The sequence below is a fragment of the Condylura cristata genome, unplaced genomic scaffold, assembly GCF_000260355.1.
Source record: "Condylura cristata isolate star-nosed mole 26May11 unplaced genomic scaffold, ConCri1.0 scaffold00008, whole genome shotgun sequence".
NCBI lineage: Eukaryota > Metazoa > Chordata > Mammalia > Eulipotyphla > Talpidae > Condylura > Condylura cristata.
The window spans coordinates 5,943,781-5,955,848 of NW_004567109.1; the positions used below are offsets into that span (position 1 = coordinate 5,943,781).

The following is a 12,068-nucleotide window of genomic DNA, read 5'->3' on the forward strand; positions in this document are numbered from 1 at the left end:
GGGCCGCAGCCTACCTCGCACTTGTGGATGACCGAGCCGTAGGCCTTGGACTCCGTGCGGTCCCCGTAGGTGCCCGCGCGCAGGCCCCGGGCCTCGGCGCCCAGCTCCTGCCCCGAGTCTGTGCTCGCTGACTCCTCACTCTCCTCGGGGGCTTCTCCCTTCTCCAGCTGCGGCCCCTCTTCCTTGACCGCAGCTGGCCTGGTGCTCTCCTCCCGCGGGTCGTCTCCCTTCCTGGCCGGCTCCACCTCCATCTCTGCGAGCGAAGGGCAGGCGCTGAGGCCGAGAGGCGCCGGGGCCTCCCAGCGGCCTCCGAGCAGGCAGGCGCCAGAGGGCAGCCTGGCAACTGGTCAGGCCAGCGCTGCTGCAGCCCCTGCACGCTCGCACTCTCTGAGGGCATGAGGCAGGCCCAGCGACATGGAGACTGCTGACCAGGTCATCCCCAGGGGCAGCTGGCCTCCTGCGTGGGAGGCTGCAGGCGGGGCTCCGTCCACGGGCCCGGGCAGGCAGGAGCATCCACGCACAGCTGTGGGCTGAGGGCTGTGGGCTGAGGCACCCGGGCGCGCGGCCTGGAGGGGCAGAAGCGCCCCGCCCAGCCAGTGCCGCGCTGTGCTGAGGAGACGCCGGTGGCGCCGCCGGAGCAGGGCCACGCGCGAAGGCAAGGCTCGGGAGTGAGAAGTCGCCCGCCAAAAGCTGAAGAGAAGGGCGGCTCAGAGGGCCGGGAGCGGGACGGTCCGTGTGGGGAGTGGGCACTGGCGCCTGCGGCCGTGCAGGTACCTTGCTCCGAGCTCTCAGACAAGGCGGCCTCAGCCTCGGCGGCGGCCATGCCACTCGTGGGGTCGGGCTTGAGCTCCACTGGCGGCTCCCGGGGGGCGTCGGCCTTCTCCGTCTGCTCTGCACCTGGGGTGCGGTGGAGACACGGGAGGCTGGCGGGGGCCTTGGCTGGTGCGGGGGCTCCGGGAGCGGCCCCCACAGTGCCGCACCTGGGCGGGCCGCCCATCTGTGCCGGGGCTGCCTGTGGCCTTGCTCTGGCTGGAACGGGCACCCCAAACTAGCAAGTGGTGGTTCTGAGGTCAGAACCAACTGGTGGTGGGATCAAGGGGTGCCGCTGCCTACGGCTTGTTCCCTGCCCCAGAAGCCTCCCGAAGAAGCCGACTGACGGGACCTCGGCGTCACGACTCACCGCTGGCCGCGCTCTCGGCCTGGCCACCTCGCTCTTCTTTGGGCTCCCGGCCTGGGCCCGCGGGTGGACTGCCTCCAGCTGGGTCCGGCTGGCTCGCTGTGGCGCCAGCAGCCTTCTCCTCTTTGGCTCTCTTGTCCCCTCCTGGAAACGGAGCAGGACGCACCTGCTGTTTCCCATCCAGGGCCCACCATTCGGAGAGGTGAGGTGGCCAGAACTGGCTAGCTCCCAGAGCCCCTGCGAGTCCAGCTAAGGCGTGGTTTGTGGGCGTCTTCTCAGGCACCTACCCCCGCTGAGCTGCTGGTTGGGCTCAGGGATACAACAGTTGTGCTGCGGCCCCGGGAGCCCGCAGGCTGTTGGGGAGACACCTCACACAGCTGAGGGCACACAGAGATCAGCCTGGGAGACCACGTGGCGCTCTGAGTGTCGCCACCAGGAAGCTGGCCTCTGGCACTGGATGTCAGCGGGCTTCCTGGAGGTGGCAGGCAGGGCGGGGCGTTCACAGGAGCCCACATGCCAGGCCTGGAACTGGCACGGCCACAAAGGAGCTACTGAAAGGTGCTAAGGAGTGAGCACGGCGGTCAGACGCGGGAGCTGGGACCCGGAGCGGTGACCCCGAGAGGCACGGCAGAGCCCGCCTCCGTCAGGAGCACCTGCCAGTAATCTTACCTTCTGTGGCCAAGACCTCTGGACTCTGCCCAGGGCTGGGCGCTGGCTCCGTGAGCGACTTGAGGGCGTGGCAGGCCGTGATGACGTCCTGCATGTGCAGGAAGCTGGCCACAGCCAGCACGTCGTCCACGTTCTCGGCGCTCAGGCTCAGCTTGGCTGTGTACATGAACTCCAGCACCTGCCCCAGGCCTGCCGAGGACAGACGGCCGTCACGGACTGGCTCCGGCCTGGCCCCAGCAGCCGCGTCACGCTCCGCTCCGCTCCGCAGCAGGGAGCAGTGACTGGCGAAGAGCAGAGTGGCTCCCTGCACCGCCCTCTCCTGTGCCACGGGGGCAGCCTAGAAACAGCCTGCAAAAAGCAGTACCCCACGGAGGACGGCTGGGAACGCCCCCTGCATGGAGAACGGGGCGCGAACGCCGGAACGCCCACCCTGTACTCTCGCCCCAGCTACTCCACTTCTCCACACCGGACACCCCGAGCAGAGTGTGTCCACAGTGGCTGTGCTATGGCCTCTCTAGCTGACCGCCAGGCCAGTCACCTGACCTCTGGTCTCAGTTTCCACATCTGTAAAATAGGGGACACACCTTACCCTGGCCTCAGAGCCCAGATCCAGGGTCAGTCCCTCCCTCAATCCCCAAGTCTTTCCACAGCGGCCCTGCCCTGGCTCCCTGCGCTGGGGCAGTGCTGCTGGCTCGGCAATGAGGAGAGGCCGGGGCTGAGGGGCCGGTCTGCCCTGTCCCTCCTGATTGCCTGTTCTGCGTTCACCTGGGCCTGGAGCTTACGAGCCCTTCCCACCAATTCTCCCCCTCCAGCCCCGCCCCCCATCAAAACAGGCCCTCCACAGTGTGGCTGGGACCTGGTACCCACACCCTCATGGCCCAGTCCTATGCAGGAGGCCTGGACCGACCCCCCGTGTGAAGGTGCTGCTCTCCAGAGGCCAGGGGTTGTGTGCACAGGCCAGCCCCAATTCTGGCCTTCAACAAGCCGGGCCCTCGGCCCAACGGGGTACCTGCCGCGTTACTGATGTCCAGGTGCACCACGTCCTTCTGGTCCACGAAGAGCATCTTGAAGTACTCGCTGCAGGCCGCCAGCACAGCTTTATGGGCCTTGAAGTCAACACCATCCACCACAAAAGTGCAGTCACACAAAAGCCCCAGTTGCCGCTGCTGGTTCAGCTGCTCCAAGACGTGCTGGCTGTGCTGGGGGAAATCCATGGCTGGGGAAAGCCAGAGGGCCGTGGTGTTAGCTCAGAGGGGTCGCCGCCGGCTCCGAAACTCCCAGGTGAGAAACGTGGGGCAGCCGGGAAGAATTCAAACAAGCCCCAAAGGGCAGCCCTCCTGCAAGCCAGGCCCCACTGTGGCCAAGGACACCTGGGCTGACTGGCCAGGAACGTTCCAAGAGCCAAACGCATCAAAGGACCAGCACAATGTGACACCTTTGTGTCTAGCAGAGTAACAGCGTTAAGAAGACACAAACCGCTGATGAACTGCCAGCATTTTCAAAACCGGAGACAGGAGTTTAACACATCTGGCGAAACAAATGCAAGATGTAATCTTAGAATAAAGGACAGCTCCTTCCACTCAGTGTGTGGCTTTAAGAACGCCCTTGAGGAGTGTGTTGGAGCGCGGCGTTCACCCCGGGCCCCCTGAAGCGGCCCTGCTGGCTCCGTGAAAGCTTCCTGGTCCGCTGGCAGAGCCCAGGGCTCGGGCGCTACACCGGGTTACGCTGCCCCTCGGCCTCCAGGAACCTCTGGCCTGGCCACGGCTCCTTTGTGAAAAGGGGCTCACTTTAATGCTTGGAAATCCTCAAAGAAAAATGCTCTGAAACTCCATGGCTGGTAGTGGCTCATCGTGAACAGCACCCCATGACTAACAGTCTCTAAAACACTCTCCACTTCCCCCACCCCACCTGTGTCAGCCTCCAGATCAGCAGTATTCTAGGGAAAATAAGCAAGCCGATTTAAAAATAAAAGTTAACACCCACGCCTGGTACATCATACAGATCACAGGCCCGCCCTGGCCCAGAATCTGCAAACTGGTAGCACTTTCCTTCCAGCTTCTCCAGAACCTTCTCTGCAGCCTGGGACAGCTCTAAATCACTCTGGGCTGACAGGGCAGGTTGAGGGTAAACTTTGGGGCTCCCAGTCCCCAGGTTTCTGCAGCCCTCCTGCCCCCAGCCACTCCCCTGTTGCATCAGCCTCACAGGGTGAGTCACTGTGCTGCAGCTCTGGAGCTGAGGTGACCATGTATGGCTGTCTGGCTGTGACAGGTTGCCACAGAAGCCACACCCCACAAGCACAGATTGGCTCTGAAGAACTTCACACAGCCCACCCTACCCATGGTGTCTGGAAACTTCTCAAGAGGGGGAGATGAATTTTCTGGGCTGGGGGGAGTCGCCAGTAGGTGGATAGAGCGCCAAGAAACAGGGCAGTGCCCTGGGCCACTGCATGCCGCCTCTGAACCAGCTTAAGGTGGTGCTGCTGCTGAGGACCCAGAAACTTGCCTTCCCTTTAACACCCAGCACTGCCTTGTGGTCCCAGCCTCACCAAACAGGCTCCAGGGCAGATCTCGTGTCTCAGGCGTACCCCGAAGTTTCTGTGGTGGGAGCGCTTAAGTGTAAGCAAGGGCAGGCCAGAAGCCAGCCCTGGAGTCCGGGGTAAGGCCGGGACTGGGCCTCTGTGAAGTCCAGCCCGTGGCATCAGCACACAGACACCAGAGTAAAGGCTGCTCCTGACACAGGCTCCTCACCAAGGCATCCTTCTCGACTCTTCAACCCCAGAAAAAGCATGTGCCCCAACGTGGGACCTGAGGGAACCCAAGAGTTCTCGAGAAAGGAACCAATGTCCATCCAGACCATGGCTAATAAGCACCAGTTGGGCTTTTAGGCCCAGGACCTGAAGGAATCTGCACCAGCCAAGGTGTAAACGGAGCTGAAGGCAGGTCGTGAAGACAGGCCTGGGCCCAGTCTCCCTGCTGTGGAAAAGGCACGTGAGCAGACAGGTGTCCATGCTTAAAAAGAAAGAAAGAAAGAAAGAAATCGGCCCATTTCACTTGCCCGTCACTTCCCAAACGCCTGCAGACAGGTGGCTGGCACAGGAAGGGTCCTTGGCTATGAAATCTACTTTGCTCAATTCAACAAACCTGAGTCCCACCCGCTCCCAGGAGCAATGACATGGTATTTAAACATGCCAGGGAGCAGGGTGCCAGGCATGGCACAAGCTGATACCTGAAAACCACGGCAGGGCTACTCGGGGCGCCAAGTCTCACCTGCAGCCCTGGGACCTAGGGGTGTCAGAGCTGCAGCCCTCTGGGGTGTGGCCAAGCAGGGCCTGAAGCCGCTCCGGCCACCTACCCTGCGAGTGGGGGGCACCGCCACACTGCCCCACCAGCCCAACGGGGCAAGAGGGACCCTCCCGCATCTGCACAGTCACAGCAGCACCGCGGCAGGGCCTGGCAGTGGGTAAACAGTCCCCGGCTGCTGCTGCCGGGAGCCCAGGGGCAGGTTCTAGTTTTTCAGGCTCGAGACCATTATCGTGTGGTTTCTACACACAGACCCTTTGTGCTGGGTGCCCTGGGTGCACTCGGCAACTGGTGGCTACTTGGCCTTGTTAAGAAGTTGTAGTCAGGCCCCCCTACTCCTTCTAAATGCGATCTGGAAAAACCTGCAACCCAATTAACATGAGAGGGAAAGAGGGCGGGGGCGCTGGACAGGACAGCCCCGAGTGAGTTTCTGTCGGGGAGCACTTTATATTGAACAGCTGTTCTGTTCAATCCTGAGGGTGCTCCCGGGTGATGGAGCTGGGGCGCCTGCCCAGAGCCCTAAGTGGGTCCCCAGTGCACAGCTCCGCCTCACACACAGTCAAATGGGCACGTGTCAAATGTGAAATATTACCCAGGTTATTCGCCAACACTAAACTGCAGGCCAGTTCCCGAACTACCTGATAAAGGGAAGCCATTAAGCCAGGAAATGGGGCCCACCACCAGGAGACACAAACCACAGTCACTGGCACCCCGCTGCTGCTGGACACAAAGAGCCATCTCGTGGCAGCGCCTTCAGGAACCTGAGAGCAGGCGAGAGGGAGCGCCATTCGGCTTCAGTGGCTCAACCGGCTCAGCGGTCCTGATTTTCTGGAAATATCGGTGGCTCCTGTACACAGCACCGCAGTCCCAAGCTCTGGCCCAGAGAACAGAGCTTACACAGGCCAGCTTGTGGAGGCTGTGGGGCCTACCTGCCACCCCCCTCCCACCCAGCCCTCAGCCTGTCCCTTCTTCCTGCACCGTGGTACAGAAGCAAATCTGGGGCCTCCCTGGTGGCGCAGGGAGCAAGCTCCTGCTACAGAGCTTGATTCCAGCCAGGGAGTGACCCATGTGGCACAGCAGACTGCTCCTATCTCCCCGCCACTCCCCTCAGCAGTGTACTTCATTGGTCTGCCTGTTCTGTCTCTGGTGAATCCTCTGACCCCCCGCACCTCTGGCCTGTACTCCATCCAGCTCTTATATGCATAAATAAATCTTTTTTAAATAATAAAAATAAATCTTTCAAAAAGATTTAACCAGACTTCCAAAAGGGGGTGGACACCCTTCTCTGAACCCCACAACCCTGCTGCTCCAGGAGGGTGGGGGGGCTGGCTGGTTCCTCAAGGAGGCCCCAAGACTGCCCAGGCAGCTTACATCCCTGTGCCTGCACTTGCCCTGAGGTCCCCTGAAGCTTAACAGGGGCGAAGGAAGGGTCTCGCTACCCAAAGACAGAATCAGACACTTTGAGTGGTGTCTGACCATTTTCCCAACACCCTCACCACCTCCCCAAATACTTCCCAAGTGTCTACACAGTCTAAAATGATATCCGTACGTTGCACCCTCTCCCCTACCCGCTCCATAACTCACTGCTGGGGGGCACACTCCCTACTTGTTCCTTACCGCTATTACAGCACCTACCCCAGGACCTGCGCAAAGTAACAAATGAATCTAGACGGGAGTTGGAGGCTGATATACAGGTGATTCTTTGAGTATGACTAACTCAGGTCAGCAGTCCAACATGACCTTGATGCTTGTTAACTGGGAAAACAAGACGAAAACCACTGGAAACCATTTCCATTCTGTTCATGCAACATCTATGTGTACGTGAGAAATAACTATCTACATGAAGGAGAAATTTCCTCAGTACACCAGAACTGTGGTGGGCCCCAGCTGCACAACCACCTGAAAATACTGCCTACTCCGAGCCCGCCTGACGTAGTGCTGGGCTGGGGCTTTGCTCCAAGTGGGGAAACAGGTAACAGACCCACGTGTCAGATACAGAGAACTGAAGCGGCGGAGGAGACAGGCAGCGCCTGTCCATGTGTAAGAGAAGGGCTGAGGAGGACACACTGAGGAGGTGACATTTAAGCAAGGTCCCAGCAAAGTGAGGGAGCGAGCTGGGCCCCTCAGAGCCCAGGTCAGTGACAGACACAAGGAAGTGCAAATGCAAAGGCCCTGAGGTCGGCGTGATGTGGCCAAGGGCGGCTTCGGGGAGCACGGCGCGGTGGCAGACACCGAGGTGACTCAGGCTCTGTGAAGGGTCGCGGTCAGGCGGGCATTTTTGAATGGTAACTGCCGGCATCAGGAAAACAAAGCAGGAACTCCCCCAGCGCTGGACCTGGGATGTGCAAAACGGCCCTGGGAGTTTAGCTCGTGCCACGTCCCACACGTGCTTCCGTGGTCTCTCTGAGCTGCAGGCACAGGGCAGAATCTCTCTGAAAGTCTGAGGTGCTGCCCCGTGGGCGGCTGAAAGCCCCCTCACAACACCTGTTACCTGGCCCTTCCGAGGGGAGGCCGGGCCACACTTCTGTCCAGAACCCAGAGGCTAGCTTGAGCGTGCTAACCTCGTACACACAGGTCTCTGGAGCGACAAATGAGAACCCAGGCCTCTGGGGCCCAGGGGGACGGCTTTTCTGTAATTTTTGTTTTGCCACTTGTAAAACTTAGCTATTACAAAATTAAAACTGAGAAACAGAAAAAAGAGGAAAGAGAAACAGCCCCGAGTCAGAGCGACTTCACTTGCGATGATCGTGAAACCTTTCAGACGTTTCCTGTGAGACCTGGTGACTAAAAACTTTTCAATAGGAAAAAATTTCTCATAAGCGAACGGCAAATTATGGTAATTTGCACAAAGAATGTATCACTTGGGAAAACTTTATGAGCAAAAATTCCTTAAGGGGACAAAAGAGAAAATCCCCAGAACACCAGGCCTTTTCCAGGCACAGATGAGCCCGCCCATTCAGGCCTCTGGGGAGCAGCACACACACAGTTGCTAATATGACTTCAGGGGGCGCCAGTGAGATGCTGCCTTGGATCTGACCACAGCTAGGTGGGTGCTATGGCCCAGAGCACCGGAATCTCAGCACCTCATCCTCCTCCGTAGAGGGGGTGGCGACAAATGCTCCCACTTCCTAAAGGCGCTAGCAGCCATCATCATTCTCGTCTTCCTTTAGAAATTCTATGGTGCTGTCATCACTTCAATCAAAGGTCACTGGTTTCATCTGCTCACAGAACGCTGCTGTTCTCACTGCCACACAGAAACACTGCTAGGCGGATCAAGAAGAAAGGGGGAACAGACCTTTCTTGTCCTGTCTACCTTCTAAAAAGTGGCTAGAAAATCTCATCAGTAACCAGGCACTCCTCACAGAGGGTTTTCATCTAAAAAAAGACCCGGGGAAGCCCCTGCACACGGGGAGGCAGTCTTCACCCTGCAGGCCAGGGCGCAGGGTGGGAAGGAGTGCTCAGACCCGGTCTGCACAGGCCGGGGCTCTGGGAGAAGCTGGAATGTGACAGGTCTGCAGGAAGGATTAGTTCTGAGCCCAGTGCAGCTCAAACTCCAGCCCAGGCAGAAAGCAGCTGGGTGCCCAGCGGGGTGGCAGAGGGGTTGGGGCTTCCGTGCAACACGCGTGCGCTTCACGTGCCAGACTTTCCCGGGCTCCTGTGCTCACCAGGCAGTGGCTGCTAAGGCCCCGCCCACTGTTAAGATTTATCAAACACCGAGTAAATGACCTTATTAGGAAGGCCGCAGTGCAGGTGTGGGAAGCAGGCCCGATGCCACCCCAGCGACGAGGAACCTGAGAGAGTCACAAGACTTTCAGCCGAGTTTTTTTTTCTTACATTTTAAACTTCCCTATTTAGGACATGAACATCAACTATGAAGGGCATTCGAAAATATATGAACTACAAAAGCCAACATTAAATGGTGTGTACTGTTTCAAAAATGGTTAAATTACAGTTAATACATTGTGAAACTTGCCTGGGAAAAACTGAGTAAGAAGATGTATTTTAAGGACTACTGGGCGGAATGTGAAAATTTAGGTTTGGATAAAAAGTGGTCAAGGGGTTAAAGCAATATGAGCAGAAGCCACTGCAGCTCAAGGTTCTCTTTCGATCCCCAGCCAGGGAGCAGACGCGCATGGCGCAGCAGATCTCTCCTGTCTCCCTGCTGCTCCCCTCAGCAGTGTATTTCAGCGCAGCTGCCTGTTCTGCTCCCCACTCTGTCTCTGGTGAAGCTTCTCACTCCCTCCCAGCACCTCCAACCTGTGCCCGGTTCTTGTGTGGATAAATAAATTTAATAATTAAAAAAAAAGTGGTCAAGAACTCAAACTCTGTTTCCAGTGAAACTGCTGGGCTCCCAGTTCCAGATGCTGAAGTCCTGCCCTAGGGCACAGCTTTGGACAGCAGCTCTGAGAGGTCTGGTAAAGGCCTAGGCCCTGGCATTTGCCCTTGAGCCAACAGGGCTGCCGACCTCCAGCCCCTCAAGTCCCTTCCACTCGCAGCAGTGAATCAGCTAATTTGTCGGAAACCTTTTAATGGCTAGGATGACTCATGGCCCTGGCAGATTTTCAGCCTTCACTCAGTGAAAGCTTCTGAAAGAGACCTGAAACCACCCCTTCATGTTGCCTGGTCCTGGTCCTCGTCCTCGGGCAGGTAGTGTTGGGGAGGGGGGTTGACATGGGGGGGACAGATAGAGAGCACACTTGCAAGGTCACAAGTACCCAATATGGTATCAGGCCAGCCTCAAAAGGCTGCATGGGGGCCGGGTGGGGAGGGAAGGTGCACAGACTTAATTGGGGGATGAAGGACAGGTCATCAGAAGCTAATGTTGTCTCATTCACAGTCTCCTTATCTTCCCAACCTCCCAAAGGTAAACATATTTACAGCCTAAGTGGTAAACAAGTACTAACAGTCCCAACATACAAAGCCTTAACAATTAGTATCTGTCCACACCAAAGTGTACGCACAAATGTCCACAGCAGCATTATTCATAATAGTTGAAAGATGGAAACAGCCCATAGTCAACAACTGAAGAATGCACAAGTACAGTGTGGTATGTCCACATGATGGGTCATTTGACAATAAAAATATAATGCTCCACAGAATGACATGAGTGAAAGAAGCCAGTCACAAAAGGCCACAACTTGCATGAGTCCATTTCTATGAAGCACCCAGAACAGGCGACCCATAACGTGGAAAGCAGTTGCTTAAGCCTAGAGAGACAGTGGTAAATGGGGAGTGACAGCCAGTGGCTGGGGAGGTGTCTGTGGGGGATAGTGCAAATATTCTGGAAGAACAGAGTGGTGATGGCTTAACAACTGCGAACATACAGTCATTCAATTGTACAGTTTTTTTTAAAGATTTATTTATTTATGCACACAAGAGCTGGGGTGTAGGCCAGGGGTACAGGGAGGTAAAAGGACTCACCAGAGACAGAGTGGGGAGCAGAACAGGTGGAACTATTAAGATACACTGCTAAGGGGAGCAGTGAACAAGACAGGAGTGGTGAGTCAGCAAACTGCATCATGTGAGTCAGCAAACTGGCCAGCGGTGGAACTCATGCTGCAGTGGTTACAGATAGTTTCACAGTGCTGAGACATAACCCCTTGTACCACTGAGAAGGCCCCTCAAATGCACATTTTAAATGGCAGGGCTCTTTGGTATGTGACTATCTCAAGGAAACTGTTATACAGATATAATCATCAAAAAAAAATTATAGAAAATGAGTCAAAGAAATGAACAATTCACAATATAGTTAATATATTGTGGTCAATATAGTCTATACAAAAAAAAAAAAAGATGTTCAATCTCACTAATAATCAAATATGAATAAGCCCAACAAACCACTTCCAGTACCACACTGGAAAAAGTATGAATGACTGACAGCTTCCTCGGTGGGACAGGGCAGGTATTCAGTCAGCAGGCGTGTGACATGGAACCCATCTGTCTGGACGGCTGCCAGCCAACATGGACGCAAAGTTGTAATGCCTTCCTCAGCTGGTAAAAGCCCGGGCTGATGATCACAGAGCTCTCAGTGCAGATATAAAATTTCCCAATCTGTTGGGATTCTTCACCCAGCTATAAGGAAACTGTGAGTCCTGGCAAAGGGCTGTGGGTGGGGCTGTGCCCAGAGAAACAGAACCTTGCTAATAATAAGCTCCACCCTGCTCCATGCTCCTGGGAATTACTGGCAAGAGAAATCATAGGTTGCTTGTTTCCGATGAGCAGCGGCACCACCCGTTGAGGCCATGAAGGGAATAACTGGAATTGCTGGAGTGGCAACCACCCACAAAGTGTTCACATACATATGCTACCTCATCAGGACCCACACTAATCCTGTGAGTTAGGTATGAATACAATCACCCCCATTGTGCAGATGAGTAAATAAAGGCTTAGAGAGGGAGTCTCCTGACCAAGGTCTCAATGACATGCCCAGACTCAAGTCTACCTCACTCTTTACATTGTAGCTAATGACAAAGCTTTCATGAATAGACAAAGACTAACAGGCCGAACATATCCTTACTCTATCCCAAAAGGGCAAATTCTGTCATTAATTGGCACTTACCAACTCCCTTTCCTGATACTAATGAGTGTTATCAGACATATTATAAAAGTCAAAAGTGAATATTAAAGTCTTAGTTCTAATAGTCAGTTTGCTGCTGCCAGATGAAACACAAAATTAAAACTAAAACATTCTAGTTTCTGGGAAAAAGGCACATCAGGTACCCTGGCTGACTTTCACTGCAAACAGCTACAAATGTTAAAAACAAATTATAAAATGCCTTTAATGCATCAAACAACTGCCAAGTCAGTGAGGAGTACTAAGAGGTCAAAAACAAGCCAACAAAAATACCCAAGAAAAGACTGGAATCTAGAGAGCAAGGTGGGGTCTGAAGTGGGTATCAAAGGCATACCCAGAAGTCTGAGAC

The 12,068-nt window shown here is 55.7% G+C and overlaps 1 protein-coding gene across 3 annotated transcripts in view; it reads right to left on the bottom strand.

Annotated features, from left to right (window-relative positions):
* Positions 1-12,068, bottom strand: part of ZBTB17 (zinc finger and BTB domain containing 17) — a 25,733-nt gene that overhangs the window by 4,722 nt on the left and 8,943 nt on the right. For all 3 annotated transcript variants that reach the window (XM_012722276.1, XM_004678531.2, XM_012722277.1), the window contains 5 exons: positions 2,856-3,062; positions 1,847-2,035; positions 1,181-1,321; positions 775-897; positions 15-253 (listed from right to left, as the gene is read on the bottom strand). In XM_012722276.1, coding sequence (XP_012577730.1) covers positions 15-253; positions 775-897; positions 1,181-1,321; positions 1,847-2,035; positions 2,856-3,062 — 899 coding nt within the window. The remainder of the gene's footprint in view (positions 1-14; positions 254-774; positions 898-1,180; positions 1,322-1,846; positions 2,036-2,855; positions 3,063-12,068) is intronic.